This window comes from Megalops cyprinoides, chromosome 8 (genome assembly GCF_013368585.1).
Source record: "Megalops cyprinoides isolate fMegCyp1 chromosome 8, fMegCyp1.pri, whole genome shotgun sequence".
Lineage (NCBI taxonomy): Eukaryota > Metazoa > Chordata > Actinopteri > Elopiformes > Megalopidae > Megalops > Megalops cyprinoides.
The window spans coordinates 6,714,729-6,732,413 of NC_050590.1; the positions used below are offsets into that span (position 1 = coordinate 6,714,729).

General features: G+C 44.5%; 1 protein-coding gene across 1 annotated transcript; it reads left to right on the forward strand.

Moving 5' to 3' along the window:
- The first annotated feature begins 4,891 nt into the window (after nucleotides 1–4,891).
- Nucleotides 4,892–17,410, forward strand: nox5 (NADPH oxidase, EF-hand calcium binding domain 5). Its single transcript, XM_036535668.1, has 15 exons — nucleotides 4,892–5,011; nucleotides 5,576–5,726; nucleotides 6,314–6,524; nucleotides 7,835–8,072; nucleotides 9,797–9,950; nucleotides 10,558–10,733; nucleotides 11,238–11,420; nucleotides 12,630–12,762; nucleotides 13,152–13,294; nucleotides 14,411–14,455; nucleotides 14,854–14,978; nucleotides 15,382–15,466; nucleotides 15,571–15,670; nucleotides 16,535–16,701; nucleotides 17,279–17,410. The coding sequence occupies exons 1-15, from the start codon at nucleotides 4,892–4,894 to the stop codon at nucleotides 17,408–17,410; spliced, it is 2,163 nt and encodes a 720-aa protein (XP_036391561.1).
- Nucleotides 17,411–17,685: the final 275 nt, after the last annotated feature.

Consider the following 17,685-nt stretch of genomic DNA (forward strand, 5'->3'; position numbering starts at 1 on the left):
TTTGAGTCCTCAAAGTGTCAAATGAACCGCACTGGTTTTTCTACTAGCTAGCGAACTATTTTGCTATCTGCCTAGCTAGCTAGTGTGCAATAACTTTATGGAGACATCGCTATAGACGTCTGAACAACATGCGTAACGTTTTACATTTCACTTCGTCGAAATAAATTAGCTGTATTTAACAACTACAATCGGAACCCAATCGGCATTTCTCGTTCCGTTCCACAGCTCAAATTTAACGTCGCTTACAAACACAACAACCTTGCACCGCATCGACGGAAACCCCGTAAAATACGTTTGATGGACACATCGCTAAACCAGTCACAAGCATTTACGCCCTTAATCACGGTTCAGCGGGGAAACGTTGTTTTTCACCTCGCCCTGTAACGCGCGCTTATCAATGATTGGCCCAGAGATGTCACATGGGGCAATTTGACCAATCAAATGAGCGAGCGCATTCTGAACGAAGAGAAAAACGAAACACTTTATCCCCTTACAGATGACAACTGAAATCCTTCACTTCCGCTCCCCCACTGCACACGCATTACGACCCTTGTTTAAGAAGAACTGGCTGGAAAAAAGGGTCACCTGACTACATCGGCGCCATCTTGCCCGCTATATAGCATACATTGCAAACAAAACATTTCATGTTAATTAAATGTACGAAAGAAATGAATTAACATTACCTATTATTCGGGTCATTTCTGTGTAGAGCTCCGCTGCCGCTTTTAAAGGCACGGAAAATGAGAACAGCAACTGCTTGGCATTTTATTGTTTTCACAAATGCACCGACTTGGTAAGCTGGCTTGAAAAAAAGCGCAATTACATGGTGCCTCTGTCGTTAGAACGAATGTCATAATTTTTTGTCAATTTCGTGACATATTTTAAGCCGTTGCTGCGAAAGCGAGTCTTCGTCTGCCGCTGTGGACAGTTTCCAGCCCGCGACTGTAGGTTTACGTGGAGCCATTTTTGGGTCTCCTTGCGTAGCGAGGACCATTTTTCCGCTGGGTGTGTCTCACTTGCTGTCCTGCACTGCTGCTGCTGCGAGCAGTAGGCTTGCGTGCTCGGTGCACGCAGCGCAAAATGTACACACAGCACGGCCCTAGGCAAACCACAATCTCTCTCTCTCTCTCTCTCTCTCCCTCTCTCTCTTTGTGAATTTCCAACCAGCGAGCTCGCTGTGTACAATAGCTGCCTATGCATGTGCCCAACTTTCACTAGTGGTCAGTTACGTGATACAACACGACATGAAAACGTGTAAAGGGTGTGCTTTTTGTGCTTATTTTGCTGATTGGTCATCACCAGTAACTAGCTAACTAGTTTGCTTGCTCACTGGGATATCATAGACTACGTATTATTATTATTTTTTTAGTATTCCTGAAGTTCTGATACAGCAACAGGATCCCAAAACAAAACTCAATTAGTGTCGAGCAGAAACACGCAAAACTGGATTTAGCCAGCATTCTAGGTTGTTTCATAAAACGATTATTCTCCATATGGGGAATAATAAACTAATATTTAGCCAACTTTAGAGCCCACCACACACAGACACACGTTATTGCGTTGTCTATCGCTGACGCCAGGTTAGTACTAATGAACTCCTGTGATCTGTTGTAATGGAACGTTACTGTTCAACACAAATAGTCATCAATGTTAATACGCGACGAAATGATAACATTTTTTTTTTCAAAGTTAAGACAAGCGAAGCTGCCACGCCGTCCACAAGAATAACCGCACATGCTATTCAATACAGGCCGTAATGCTTTTGCTGTATCTTTAAAATAGCCCAATACCACCATCTAGTGCTAGTTTTTCCGCACGTAGACTATGTCCCACATATGGTGCGCGGTCCTTCCAAAAAAAGGACGTTACTGTAAAGTTAAAAGTTACTGATACATCCATACAGACTTGGTTCTATACCAATGTCTTTTTCATATTTCATATCCTATCATATAATTAGTACCGTCCATAATATAATCTTGCCTTGAATTGTAATTGCCTATATTGAAGACTGTCTATTCAGCAATGTTGAATTTCATTTGTTAGGTGTCTGCCTAGTTTTACATTCTTTTGAAACTGTGTTGAATTATTTAATAACTTCCAAACCAGTCTCTCTACCTCTGAGTTTTGTGTTATATACATCATTTTGTCACTCCTTGCCATCGTCTTTTGTGCCAACAAGCAACAGTATACATCCAAATATTTATTACTGTGTGTGTGTGCGTGTGTGTGTGTGTGTTTTAATAAATGATGTAATGTACTGGATAACTTCACCTTACACAACAAAATTGGTCAGATATGATCCCTCTTATCTTTATTGTTTGTGTTCTACACTGAAGCGAATATTTCACTCAAATTACAGATAACTCTTATATATTGGTATTATTACACCGTCTTGTTTCTAGTCATCAGGAATGCCAATTTTTGTGCCAAGTTTTATAAATGATTTTCTTTAGTGCTATCTTGAGGATAAACCATAAGGGCTTCCTGACTTATTTCTATCACATTTTCCAGTACTTCTGATACTGCCAGTATGAGATGAAAGTGCAGACAATAAGTAATCAACATGCTGTATGAATTTACTTTGCTATCCATGTTTGCCAGTGGCTGAGTGTGTCTGACATATATGTTATAATTATGTTATAACAATATCAAGAAAGGTCTATTCCCTTTCTTATTCCCTTAATGTTCCTAACCTCTCCTCTAACTTGTTTTTGTACTATATTACTTTAAAAATACTATTACAATGAAAGCATTACATTTCATTTTAAATTTCAAACTTTTTAAAATTTCACAGTAAAACTCACTGTGGTCCTACTTAGGACTACTGCCTACATAGACCCCATTGCCTGCACTGAACCCCTCAACTCATACTGAAGCTTCAGCTCAAAACATGCATTAAGACAGCTGCAGTCAGAATGGTATCAAACAAAGGGTCATTCTGGTAATTCATCTGGGTATACACGATTGATTGGTTTTCCTCAAAGAGTGGCCTTGTAGCTGTTCCCTAGAAGAGAGGGAGAAGTCTATAGGCAGGCCTACACTGGAAGACTGGGGGATGTCACAGACAGCTGCTGTGATCCAGAGACAGGCTAAATCACTGTCCCTCTGCTTGTCTGGCAACCACAGTTCTCACTCATCACCCACACACTGTGCACCCCTAGCGGTTTTCATACAAGCGTTTCAGACCTGGATGCCAGACTCACCTTGCATCATTTTCGGACCCAGTTTCGGAGCGGCCCCTCGGATTTCCACTTGAACCATGCAGCACCAAGAGGCTCTTTATAAGAGGGTTTAAGTAATGACAGGTAAGAGGAGAATTCTGTTTACTTGCCTTGTATGATTTCATATCTACATACGTTTTGGAGCGCAGCATAGCTAATGTTCGGATGGATCTGCATGAGCAGATGGCGACCGGAGAGATATGCTATCTCAGTATACTGTTAACTTGGCAACCAGGTAAAGTGATCAGACTAGAATTACGAACTTTCCATTGCTGGAGAAGCAGAGAGCATCAGGGCACATGTTGAGATGTAATAAAAGAATGAACAACAAAGAACAGAGTAAAGTTACAGGGTACAGTTCCACAAATATTATTGCGGACTGGACTTTTCTGGACTAGTGCAGCTAGAAAGCTAACGCACATTTCAATGTGCTATATGTTACAATGTAGTCACAATCTCACAATGTAGTGTATGTACTTCCAGTAGTAATGAAAAACGATAATGCATATAGTTTATTAACTCAGTGTGCAAGGCCATGCAATTCTTATGAGAATATCACATCTTGATCAGCTAAACTATATGGTTTCCATGAGTGATAAAATCACTTAACAATTTTCTTAAAACTGGGACTTGAATTTAAAAAGCATAAAATACACTAAATAGTCATGTAGATGTGATCATTTTCATGTTAATGTTTCAAGAAATTATTCTTTATTCTTCAAATAATTCTTTATTTGAGTGCTTTATTTGGTTTGATATTTTTCATAAAAACACTGAAACCTTGATGGAGTTTATTTGGTGAGATAGCCAATAATCTATGCATGCACGCATATGCAGATATGCCTGTGTGTGGGTGTGCCTACGTGTGAGTGCGCATGCATGCTTAGCTGCTTTTGCGGTTGCATTATTATTGTTTTAATGCATGTGGCATATATTGATTGACAGGCTTGGGTCCTCCATTTAGAAATTTAATTAAGCAGGCTAATTAGTGGACGCAAATGATATCACAGCCGTGCACTTGCTGCTTCTGACATCTCCATGGTAACATCAACAATGTTGAGTTCTTGTGACACCCCCCTTCCCAGGAGGGCCATTATCACAAACCCCAGAGTGTTTCAGATGTTTATGATAGCTTGGGGAATTCAAAAGAGATCAGGGCTAAAAATAAATGCAGATATGATAATCATCCTCTTAAACACTGACACACCAGTAGAGGTGTAAACAGTGTTATCTCAGGTCCACAAACTGGTGTGAATCCTGCTTTCCTTACATCCACCCTGATGTACAACAGTCATCTGCTTGTCTTATTTCATTATCTGTTGTCAGTGTGCACGGCACCCAATTTGCACATAAAGAAAAGTGCATGCAAATGTTCTTTTATTTAAAGAAAGAATACTAGTGAGCACAGTTTTACAGTGGCACTTGCACTACAATGTTAAATAATGTGTTTCTAGGCCAGGCACATCCACAGACCCCGTTATTCCATTAGTGTAATTCTAGCCAGAAGATTTTAATCAGTGGCCTTAGCTGCTGTAGCCCTGGTTAATCTAAAGGGAGGAAGCTGGGAGTGGTACTAGAGATGGAAACTGTGTTGTCATGCTCCTGGTGATGCTTTCATCCCCCCCCCCCCCCCCCCCCCACCACCCACCTTGACTTCCTGTTGCAGCACCATGAGCCTTGATGAGGATGCACGCTGGCTAGAATGGGTCACCAAGCAGTTCGAGAGCATCGCTGGAGAGGACAAGGAGATCGACCTGGATGAGTTCAAGACCGCGCTCAAAGTCAAGGAGGTGCCCCGACATCAAACATCGAGCTTCCCAGCACTGTGCTGTTATCACATGTTACCCAGAGGGGACTTAGAAACACTGTTGCAACATCCTCATCGAAGCTTCCAAAACTTCCTTTAGATTGTATGATAGGCATCTGGTGTGTTCAAAGGTTGCGTGTAGGCACCCCTCCTTGCTAAACGACTTTGGTCAAACCTAAGCATGTTACATTCACATTATTATTGTCATTTAGCAGGCACTCTTATTCAGAGAAACTTACATAGGTTACAGCTTTTAAATGTCATCCATCCATGTATAGTTCCTTGCCAAACTATACAGCAGAAGTGCCCCAGCAGGGAATCAAAACAGCAACCTTTCAGTTACAAGCAATACTCCTTGCCACTATGCTACACTATTGCCCCAGGTCTCATGCCTTTTTCACCCATTCACCCCCAGTACAGACATGGCACTGCCTAACACCTTGGGTGCCAGGCCATCAGCCCCTCCAAGACGTTACATTATGTCTCATTTACAGACAGGCCTATTGCCACCGGTGTTAAAGCAGCGCTGTGGGGTGTCTTTGTACAGTCGTTCTTTGCGGAGCGGTTCTTTGCCCTGTTTGACTCGGATGGCAGCAGCACGATCAGCCTGGACGAGCTCTTGAAGGCGCTGGACCTGCTCATCCATGGGAGTGAGACCGACAAGCTGCGGTTCCTCTTCCAGGTGTACGACGTCGATGGTTAGAACACCTGAGTGATGTCTGTGTCCGTCTGCGGTGCTGTTTTCTTTTTCCGGATCAATGCTACACAGACACTGGGAAGAATAACTGATCTTTAATTGGTCTGTGTGTTGGCAGGTGTAGTGTGTGCAGTCGATGTCAAAGGCTGTCCTGATAATTTAAAGGAGCAATGAACCTGTGCAGCACTGATCTAAAAAACCTGCCGCTCTCTCTGTGGTTCCAGCGTGAATAGCATTTTTACAGCATTATCTTCATAGTGTAAGATCATCGAATTGATCTTCTTTTGCTGGCAGAAAACAGTGGGGAGAGGGGAATTTTATTGCACATCAGTCACTTTTAATGTTTTTTTTTATTTTAAACCAAACCTTTTTTTAATTTTAAACCAAACCTACATTTTAAAATAATAATCATTTTTAATTATAATGTTCGCTAGAGGTGGTAAATCTTTTGTTATACACCTTAACCTAAAAAAAAAATTGAGGTAAATCATTCCATTAAGCAACCTTTGGCTTGTATGGAAGAAACAACACAGCTGCACTGTTACGTTTTAGAGGTTCTTAACAGTGTGACATCACAATGTCTCACAGGCAGCGGTTCCATTGACCCGGATGAGCTGCGGACGGTGCTCAAGTCCTGCCTGCGGGAGAGCGCCATCTCTCTGCCGGAGGAGAAGCTGGATGACCTGACCCTGGCCTTGTTCGAGTCTGCTGACAAGGACAACAGCGGCTCCATCACCTTTGAGGAGCTGAAGGCGGAGCTGGAGAGCTTCCCTGAGGTCATGGAGAACCTCACTATAAGGTAAATCCCAAATAAACACACAGACACATACGTGCGCACACACACACACACACACACACACACACACATATGCACAATGTACATACACAAAAAAACATATTCACACACAAGCATGAACACACACACAGATACATAGTCAAATGCATGCATGTTCATGTATATACACACACCCACAACTAACTGGGCAATTTAACATTGAATAGTTTAAATAGGATAGCTGTAGAGTCTAACATCTTGGAGACATACAGGTAGTTCACTCTTTTAATGGAATGATTTATTCCACGAAAAATGAATTGGATTACATAATTCCCGGTCTTTCCCCCTATTTTTTTGCTATTTTCCACAATCTTGTGAGTTCCACATTCCTTACGGTGACAAAATGGGACCGTCAGTCCCGAGTGGTTCAGTTGGCAAGGCATTCACATGGAGAGCAGGCTGAGCCCTACAGCTGGCGTTTGTAACTGGCCCTACATTTGCTGAAAATGACCAGGATCCTGCAGCACCGTTCCGCCGGGGAGAGGGTTGTGTATGCCAGCCAGGGTTTCCTCATCTCCCCTGCTCTGACACCCTGCAATTTATTAAGGATGTTGCTTGAATGATGTCAGTGAGGTAGCACCTATTCTCCAATGAGTGCCCACTCCACTGAAGTGCACTGCATGACTATCAGTGTGAAAAACATCCATCAGCTGTGTGTGAGTGTATCGGAGGATTTCATTCATCTGACTACGGCAGGCCTATAATATAATATTGCCAGTTCCAAAACAGGGTTATTACATAAAGGGGGAAAAAAAGCATTAAAAGATGTAAAAAATAACAATAATAAAGTGTCACTAGAGTAGAGTAGTGGCACTAGCTTCCCTGGTCACAGTGGGTGGTTTGGCATCTTCTTCCACTAAACTACATTTAGCAGATGCTCTTATTGAGAGCGACTTGCGTCAGTTACAGTTTTTTACAATGTTATCTCTTTATACAGCTGGATATTTACTGAGGCAATTGTGGGTTTAGCACCCTGCCCAAGGGTACAGCAGCAGCGCCCCAGCAGGAGAATCAAACCAGCAACCTTTTGGTTCAGAGCCCCGCTCCTTAACCACTACACTACTCCGCCACCCTTTTTTCCATGATTTTCTCTGTAAATCTTCCCGCTGTGTGTGTGTGTGTGTGTGTGTGTGTGTGTGTGTGTGTGTGTGTGTGTGTGTGTGCGTGTGTGTGTGTGTGCGTGCGTGTGTGCGTATGTGTGTGCGTGTGTGTGTGTGTGTGTGTGCGTGTGTGTGTGTGTGTGTGTGCCCGCATTTGTGTGTGTCCACTCCCAGCGCCGCCAACTGGCTGAAGCCCCCGGCCACGGAGCAGAAGAAGCGCCACACGCCGCGGTACCTGACCCCGGCCTACTGGCACAACAACAGCCGCAAGCTGCTCTTCCTGTGCGCGTACGCCTGCCTGAACGCCCTGCTCTTCATCGTGGCCGCTCTCCACAATGCCCCCGGCGGGCCCTGGCTCATGGTGGCCAAGGGCTGCGGGCAGTGCCTCAACTTCAACTGCACCTTCGTCATGGTGAGAGCGTGTGGAGGGATGCGGGGGGAACGACACATTTGACATGGTGCATCTCGAAAAGCGCGCTTTCCTGACAGAGGAAGACTGCGTTTCCATGCTCATCCATACAATGAATGAGAGTTTTTGGATATTTGCATGCAGGCCCGGCATCTGGGGGGGACAACTGGGGAAGCCCAAGGGGGGGCCCAGGAGAGAGAGTGATCCTCACTCATATCAACAGCATGATGGCCATTGGTTGGTGGAATACTTAGACAAATTTATATGTTTTCAGAAAGTGTTTGCATTATTTGTTGAATAAATGATGCTTGCCAGCAAATCATTTGTCTTCATTCTACAATATGTAGCCTAAACATGTCCCCCTATTATATTGCAAATTGGTTTGGTCTTAAGGGTAGTCCTACATTAATTTGTCCACACCACCTTTACCAAATCGAGCTGTCAAAATGTCTACTCACAAATCTGGTGCTCAAAAGCGAAAAACGAAAAGAGAAAAAAGATGACTAGCCTGCTAATGCATACTCGTGCAAGTAAGCGCAGAAGTTTGCTGGTTCGTTTGCTGTGACTGTTTGTTTAATGAGATTATCTGGAAATTAAAACTTGAAGTAAGGAACGCACTTTACCCATTGCACTGTCTTGTTTGAAAACAGCAAATTAGCTTGCTAGCGAAATGAGAACCCTACTAGACGCTAGTGAGGTAGTTTAGCTATCTTGCTAAACTTTTGTTTCAGTAGGGTAACTACTTTGACTTGCCGGTTTGCATTATTTGTTATTAATGTGCAGTTAGAATAGTTTGCTACTTTATGCTGTTGTATTTTAAACTCTTGTAACTATTGAGTCTAACGTGGTAGCTACCTATCTGCCCTTGGTTATAAGGTCGAGACATGCCAGGTTCCTTACGCACTAGCTAGTGTATACGATATATACTGAATCTTCAGAGCATTTATGGTGACTTGTGCGTCTTACTGTGCATTTTTCTGTGATTGCTGGTGACTGTCTCAGGTGGTGAAAGTGCATTCAGAAAGATGAAAATTATAAACAAAAATCTACTATGATCTACTATGTCTCAAGACAGATTAAATGGTTTGGCACGGCTTTCAATAGAGAGCCATTTGATGCAGAATCTGGAGTTTAAGGACATAATACATGACTTTGCTAGAAAAAAATGTGTGGCAGATGACTGTGTTTTGAATGTTTTAGAATGACATTTCAGTTGTCCTAACAATAAAGCATGTCGTTGAATATGCCAAGCGTGCTGTCAAGCATATTTTTCATTGTAATTGGGGTGGGGGTGGGGGCCCATTGAAATAATTTTGTCCTGGGCCCAGGCATCATGCACGCCGGCACTGTTTGCATGATGTTGGCAGCTGCAGTTACGGCCACACTGACGGTCACTGTCACTAAAAGCAAATCCCTGCATTGTAGCATTATTCATGGTGCTAATGTATGTGCAAGTGTTTGCGTGTTATCTGAGGAAATGGATAGGCGCACTTCAATCCAGTTGTTTGGTTCTTCATTGTCTGTTTTTAGAGGTTATAATTAACCCAATTGGAGATCAGTGTGGCATGAAGTGTTTCCATGGTGACTCTGCGTGAGAGTGTTGAGCACTCCGATTTTGACTGTGTGTGCAGGTGCTGAATGTTTCTATGGTGACTGTGTACAAGCCCCGAGTGTCTCCGTGGTGACTGAGTGCAGGTGGTGACTGTTTCTATGGTTACCGCATCCAGGTGCTGATGCTGCGGCGCTGCCTCACCTGGCTCAGGGCCACTTGGGTGGTTCGGGTGCTGCCCCTGGACCAGAACATCCTGCTCCATCAGATCGTGGGCTACGCCATCTTCAGCTTCACCCTGCTGCACACAACCGCTCACGTCTTCAACTTCGGTACCATACTTCCACTCTGATAGCCCCGCCCATAAAAACCGACAACATATCAACATAGGGGCAGTAGTGTGGCATAGTAGTAATGAGCAGGGCTCGTAACCAAAAGGAAGTCAGTTCAAGTACCCACTGCTGCTGTAGTCTTGGGCAAGGTACTTAACCCACAATTGCCTCAGTAAATTTCAAGCTGTATAAATAGATAACATGTAAAATTGTAACCCACGAAAGTTGGTCTGGATAAAAGCATCCGCCAAATGATTGTAACGTAATGTAACATTCATGATGATAGCTGCCCACCAAAGTAAACAACAGTTGCATCAGCTAGGAGGTAATTAGCGCAGGTAATTTGCTAAATGTCAAAACAGAACAGAAACAGCTCAGAAGTTTTTTTGAGCCATTATGCACAAGTTAGTCTTGATTTTTTTTTTCCAGATGTGAAAAAACTGTGTTTCTAACTGAGTTTAACGCTGCAGTTGTTGTTGTGTTGTGTCATGTGTTACCCTGCATAAGGCTGTCCGTCAGATTCACAGTGTCACAGTGAGTGTCCATCGGGCACGTCCGTTCCTTGTGGTGGTGAGTGCCATGCTTAACAGTGTCTCTGTGTTTTTAGTGACGCTGTCCCAGCGTGACGGCGCCCACCAGCTGTGGGAGTACCTGTTCACCACGCGGCCTGGGATCGGCTGGGTGGGCGGGACAGCTTCCATCACCGGAGTGGTACTGCAGTTCATCATCAGCCTCATGGTGGTGTGCTCCAGCACATTCGTACGCCGCAGCGGCCATTTTGAGGTGAGGGCCGTGGTCACACCCTCTGCCCTGGTCATCGCAGGGCGCTGTGCATTCATTGCACCAGCCGCTGAGTAATATGCAGCAGCAGCCTGCAGGGGGCACCATTGCAATAAGAGAGCACTTGTAGCAGGGTGACTCAGCTCGGGTTCTGGAGGACCTGCAGTCCGACAGGGTTTCCCGGGTCTCTTTAAAAAATGGCCATTTTCAGAATTGGGAAGGGAAAAACACTTGGATCAACCGAGACAATCAGTTGAATCAGGCTGATAGGCGTCTGGAGGCGAGTGGAATCAAAGCCTTTAGTCACTGCATCTCTCCAGAATCATGGCTAATTGGGTCTGTTGTAGCTTCCACAAAAAATGCAGCCTGCCTCAGTTTCTCCATCTGAAACACCTGTGGTGAGTCTTACCTAATCGCTGCCTCTGCCCCTGTTGGCCAGCACATTTGCTGTACCCTTTCTCAATCTGTTGTGTAAGAGAGCACATGGCAGTCATTTCTACTTTACAGGTGTTCTACTGGTCTCACCTGTCCTACGTCTGGGTGTGGGCCCTGCTGGTGGTCCACTGCGCCAACTTCTGGAAGTGGTTTGTGGCACCAGGGGTGATCTTCCTGCTGGAGAAGCTGGTGGGCATTGCGGTGTCTCGCATGGGTGGACTCTACATAGTGGAGGTCAACCTGTTGCCATCCAAGGTGACTTCCCGCTCCAGTCCAAAAGCCTCTAATACAACATCCACTGAAAGCACACACTTTATCCATTTACATTTTAAACCCTTTTGTACCTGACTTATGCTATGTAGCGCATGTTACATTACATGATTCATTGTGTTTTCAATGGCATTACTAAGCTTCTCATAGCTTTCACCACCATATTTGCTATACTTTGTAATGTTACGTCATTGTCTCCTCAAAGCTAACGTTAGCTAGAATTTTTGCAGTCTAGTGTTATAATCACACCAGTGTGAGCACATATTCTCTGCAAGTAGTGTAGACTTTTCAAGCTATTGAGGGTGTATTTGTCAAGGCACAGGCACAGACTCAAACGCAGACCAGGCATGTACAGGTTCCAAGAGGCGTATTAGGAAATCACAGGGCAAGGTCGTGGTGGCAGAACGGGCAGGGTCAAAAACTAGGAAGGCAGTTTGAGGCAGAAACAAGCCAGGAGCAGGGATCAAAGACAGGAACAGGCTGGGTCAAAATCGGGCAGGCAGGTAGAACAGGCAACCAAGGCAGGATGGCAGGCAGGGACGAGGTAGGCAGTCAGGCAGAAGTCGACACGGGATCAATAACATGAGTAACAAGGCGGGAACCTAACAGAGAAAACACTGAGACGAACTGGCAACAAGACAGAGACAAGCAGGGAATATAAAGGGCTGGGCTGATGAGGAGATGGGATGCAGGGGGGCAGGCAGGCAGGTGGAGGTGATCTGGAAATCAGGTGGGCCGGGAGAGGGCGGAGAGCGGGGCGGGGCCGGAACAAAAGGGAACTGTAAACAAAAGCTCATGGACGATACTGACAGACAGGGAGAAACACAAAAACAACAGCTAGGGGGCCGAAGTACTGACAGTATTTTCCCCTTTAAAAGCGACTAGACCGTGATTACTTTTAATTCACTTCAGAGAAACAGGCTCAGTGCATAGTGGCTATCAGAGAGTGAGGCTTCATTACACCTTTAGTGAGAGGAGCTACCATGTTCTCTCAATCCTTGGCTCAAATGGACTAATGGATAATGCTTTGCCCTTAAACATAAACACTGCGATTAGCCGGTGAGTAACTGATACCATCTGATAGGTCCTCCTGTTGCTCATGAAGCGCTAACATTAAGTCTCCAAATGTGTGGCTGCAGTGCACCCCCACACAGGGCTACTGTTTGAGGTTTCTCCTGTCCCGTGGGTTTCCAGGTGACCCATCTGGTGATCAAACGACCGCAGTTTTTCCATTTCAAGCCGGGAGACTACGTCTATGTCAACATACCAGTCATCGCCAAGTATGAATGGCATCCCTTCACCATCAGCAGTGCCCCGGAGCAGCAAGGTAGGGTCTTCAAGGCAAGCTGAGCAGACACCTGCATCTCGAGCCCACTGCACTGTGCTGCCATGGTGACACAGGTTGTGGGTCATTGAAATATAGCCCATGCATTCAGCTCCACAGCGATATCACCCTGCACCTGGGGCGGCAGTGTAGCATAATGGTAAGGAGCAGGACTCATAACTGAAAGGTTGCTGGTTCAATTCCCCACCAGGGCACTGCTGCTGTACCCTTGGGGACAGTACTTAACCCACAGTTGCCTCAGTAAATATCCATCCACCTACGTAAGTCGCTCTGGATGAGAGCATCTGCTAAATGACAATAATGTAATGTAATGTAATCCATCTAGCTATATAGCTGCACAACTAACGTTAAATCTGCCCTCCCCTCTCCAGACACATTGTGGCTTCATGTCCGTTCCATGGGCCAGTGGACTAATCGCCTCTTTGAGTACTTCCGGCAGCCAGAGACCCAGACGGTCAGCACAAAAAGACTGACCACCAGCCTGAGGGACCGACAACATCAGAGGAAAACCCAGGTCCCTCTCCTTCTCCCCAGCTTTCTTTGTTGTCTCTGTCTTTCCTCATCTTTGTCTGTATGTGTGTCTGTCCTTTTTCTTGGTTTCTTGGAGGAAAAAAAAAAGTGTATGTGTGGAACAGAAATCTTCCTTATAATCTCGCGGGGCTCCCAGGTTCTGATGTTCAGCACACATATATCCACTGAAGGCAGTTTCCCTTCAAGTTTCACATTCAAAAAAAAAAAAAAGAGAGAGTGGACGTGATTTCTGTTTTCATCCCTTAGCACCGTCACATCCAGGGTGCAGCAAATAGAGCGAGAGAGGTGATGCAAGACTAATGCTCTCTCTGCAGCAGGACCTGTTTAACTCGCTGAGCTGCAACGGGACGGTGGCCTCCAACAGAGACGACGCCATAGAGCTGACCCTGTACCGGCCCAGCCGGGGCCTGCCTGGGGTCTGCCAGGGGACCCACACAGAGCAGCTGGCCCAGGTCGAGCGAGGAGACACCCCCCAGCTGAGAGAGGTGTGTGCCAGTCCCTCTGCCCCCTCCCACCCCCCCACCCGGGACCCTGGGGCTCACAGCAGGGGAAGGGAACAGACTTATTCTGGGGCCTGTGCCGAGACCTTTACATGCCAGCTCCTCTAGACCAGAGACCCCTGGCCAAAAGAGAACATGCCTCCAAAACTGGGTCTGTTGGTGGACTGTGTAATGCAAGTGTAATGCAAGGCTAGTGCTGTTACAACCCTATTCACGTTGAAGGGCCCTTTGTTAAAAATCAACCCTTTGCTGTGAGTTGTTGTGAGGATGCACTCTTAACAGCAACAGAATTGATGGAATTCACATAATATCAGATGACTTGACAAAAAATACCTGATAAAAAGTGATTCATGCTAACAGGATATTACAAATATGTTTCATCACCATACATATACTCTCTGTACTGTAAGTTATATATATTCAATATATAAAGTGTTTGTTTCTGTTCTGAAAATTATTCTGACCATACTTAAGGCCTGAGTGTTAGGCAGTTTCCTGTTTATGGTGTAGCAGATTCACAATTGTGAAAACGCATTTGGTTTTAAAGCGGTCTGTTTTATGGGACTGATGATAAAAAGGTTTCTATTTTCATCCAACAGATCTCAGCAAAGCTAAACGACAATCACAGGTTTTGTAACATAAAAGTAAGTACTCATTTATTGTGTTTATCTTAAATGTTATTGAAGTTGATTAGATTCTGTTATATATCCTGTCTCTCTCTGTCACACGTCTTAAAACCATGTGCCATGTTGATAAACGAGTTGTGAGTTGTGTGAACTCCTGCATAAGTACTGCGTTTGGATGAATAATGTATTTCCACCATACTGCACTGGTACATTAAACACAAAATTAGTCAAGTCTCATACAAGCTGAATGTATTTCAGAATACTTTTTACTTTTATGTCATATACTTGTTCATGATGCCTTCTTATGAGATTACCAAATATGATAATATTTGATAATATTCAGAGCATGTATTTTCACTGCAGTTGGTGACCATGAGTGACCTGTAGCCCTCTGCCATGACCGCTGTGTCTCTCAGTGTTATGTAGATGGGCCGTATGGTACCCCTACACGGCAGATCTTTGCCTCCGAGCATGCTGTCCTGATTGGAGCCGGAATCGGGATCACACCTTTTGCCTCCATCTTGCAGAGCATTATGTACCGGTGAGACTGAGATCCACACCCCTGTGGACTGAGAGAGGGCACAAGCCAAATAGACAACAGCACTAATTGAAAACACACTAAAACAGCACATTGTACACACACTGCAGTAATAACACAGCACACACTAAAACAGCACACTTAAATCACACAGTGCATCACTAACACAGCACACACTAAAACAGCACACTTAAATCACACAGTGCCACTGAGACTATTGACTCCTAGTGCAGAGTACAACCAACCAGAAGTCTCATTTTCAGTATCCTGCTCAGTAATTTCTTACCTGCACAAAGGCTAATAGTCACACACATTGTTGAGTTTCCTAGATAGCATGTGGGAGAGATATACCCCCTCTTGTCATCAAATACAATTAAATATTGCACACGTGTTTCTTGCCCCCCAGCTATCGAATGAGGAAGCAGAATTGCCCCAACTGCAACTACTCGTGGTGTGAGACCATCAAGGACAGTGAGATGAAGTTGCGGAAGGTAAGGCGGATTGCTGGTCCATCACAGACCTCCATGACAGACCAGGAAAGTCCAGGTAGGTTTACAGTTAGCCTGCACACTGTGACATCTACATGCTTTGCTAGGTGGATTTCATTTGGATCAACAGAGACCAGAAATCCTTTGAGTGGTTTGTGAGTCTCCTGACAAAACTAGAGATGGACCAAGCAGATGCTGAGCCAGAGGGTAAGACGGTACTTAATTTTCTCTCTTTTGAATCATCATTATTTTTATGTGTATTTTTAGCATCATATATTTACTTCTGTTGTTCCCTCATAATTATCTTGTTCTATTTTACTGTGAAGAAGGCAAGAGAGAGATTTTATATACTCAGTGTGATTTTATGTGCTCATACCCTAAGCTGCTTTGGCAAGACAGTGTAACTCCTCTTATTCTAATAAACCCAATTTGAGTTCTTGAGTCCTTTTACAGGCTGTTAGATATGTATTGATATCTATTTTTTAATTTATATTAAATAATTTTTTATTTTTAATATATATTTTTATTTTATATTTTTTCATTTAGTGTTTTGGGAAAAAGGAATTTCTTGCACCACTCACAGTTTGATATTTAGTATGTCAAAATGTAAAAAGACTATGTAACTATGTAAAAAGACCATAACTCAAATTTGAAGAATTGTTTGTAGTTTTTAGGTATCTGACAGATTTGTGCTCATCTGCGTCTGTGTGTGTGTGTCTGTGTGTGTGTGTGTGTGTGTGCGTGTGTGTGTGTGTGTGTGTGTGTGTGTGTGTGTGTGTGTGTGTGTGTGCGTGCGTGCATGGGCGTGTTTGTGTGTGTGTGTGTGTGTGTGTGTGCGTGTGTGTGCATGCATGTGCGTGTTTGTGTGTGTGTGCGTGTGTGTGCATGCATGTGCGTGTTTGTGTGTGTGTGTGTGAGAATATGTGTGTATGTGTATGAATATGTGCGTGCGTGTGTATATGTGTGTGTGTGTGTGTGTGTGTGTGCGTGCATGTGCGTGTTTGTGTGTGTGTGCATGTGTGTGCATGCATGTGCGTGTTTGTGTGTGTGTGTGTCTGTGTGTGCGTGCAGGCCGCTTCCTGGAGATGCATATGTACATGACATCAGCCCTGAGCAAAAACGACATGAAGGCTATTGGACTGCAGATGGCGTTGGACCTGCTGGCCAAAAAGGAGAAGCGAGACTCCATCACAGGGCTGCGCACCCGTACCCAGCCAGGAAGACCAGAGTGGGGCAAGGTCGGGCCAGCACATTATTTTACACAGCACCTTTCATGTCACCGTAGGTTCTCAAATTCAAAATGCAATGTCAAGAGGTGGTACAAATTTTCGCTAGGGGGAGCCTCAGATCAGCTGCCGCTCTATGCAATACTCTGTTCAGACTTGGATGTCTTTAATGGAGGGTCATTAGCAACTTTATTTTTAATATGATTGACGAGAAGGTAGCTGTTAAAACCCAATTCAAGGACAATCTCAATACAGGACAGTAATCCTGCAGATAGGATTACTATCTACAGAGTAGTGTAAGTAAGATGCCAGTAATAATTAATAATAAGTAAATTGAAGAGACAACAAGTACACTGCACGATATTGCATCAAATATATTGTTCTCAACCTACAGTATGCAGTCAAGAGACTAAACGGTTGATTAATCAACTAATAACAAAAAATATAAATTAGCTGGAAATTGTTAATGACCAACATCCCTTATGAAGTCTTCCCATGTAAAAAGCAGACAGACTTCTAACTGCAAGGTGAGACAGTCCAGGTTAATTCCGCGTCTTACGTTATCTGATGCACCTGCGATCGCTCGCAGGTTTTCCAGAAGGTTGCGGAAGAGAAGAAGGGGAAGGTCCACGTGTTCTACTGCGGCTCGCCTGCCCTCGCCAAGCTCATCAAAGCCCACTGCGAGCAGTTTGGCTTCAAGTTCTACAAAGAGAACTTCTGAGCCGAGCCCGACCCCGTGACCGGAGCTGGCCCGAGCTGCCGCCCGGCTGCTACTCGAGCCGGGTCGCGCGGCTGCGCTGGCATCGGCGCGCGTGTACACAGACAGAACACAGATTCATCCGTATCTGAAACGCATCTGTTTCAACCCCAGAGGGACTAGCAACGACTCATCATCGCATGCTATGGCAAATTTTACACATCAAGAGCTAGCTAGATTGATCTTTGAGTGTTGTTTACCTTGTATTATAGGGGGCATTTTGCGATCGGCTACACCTT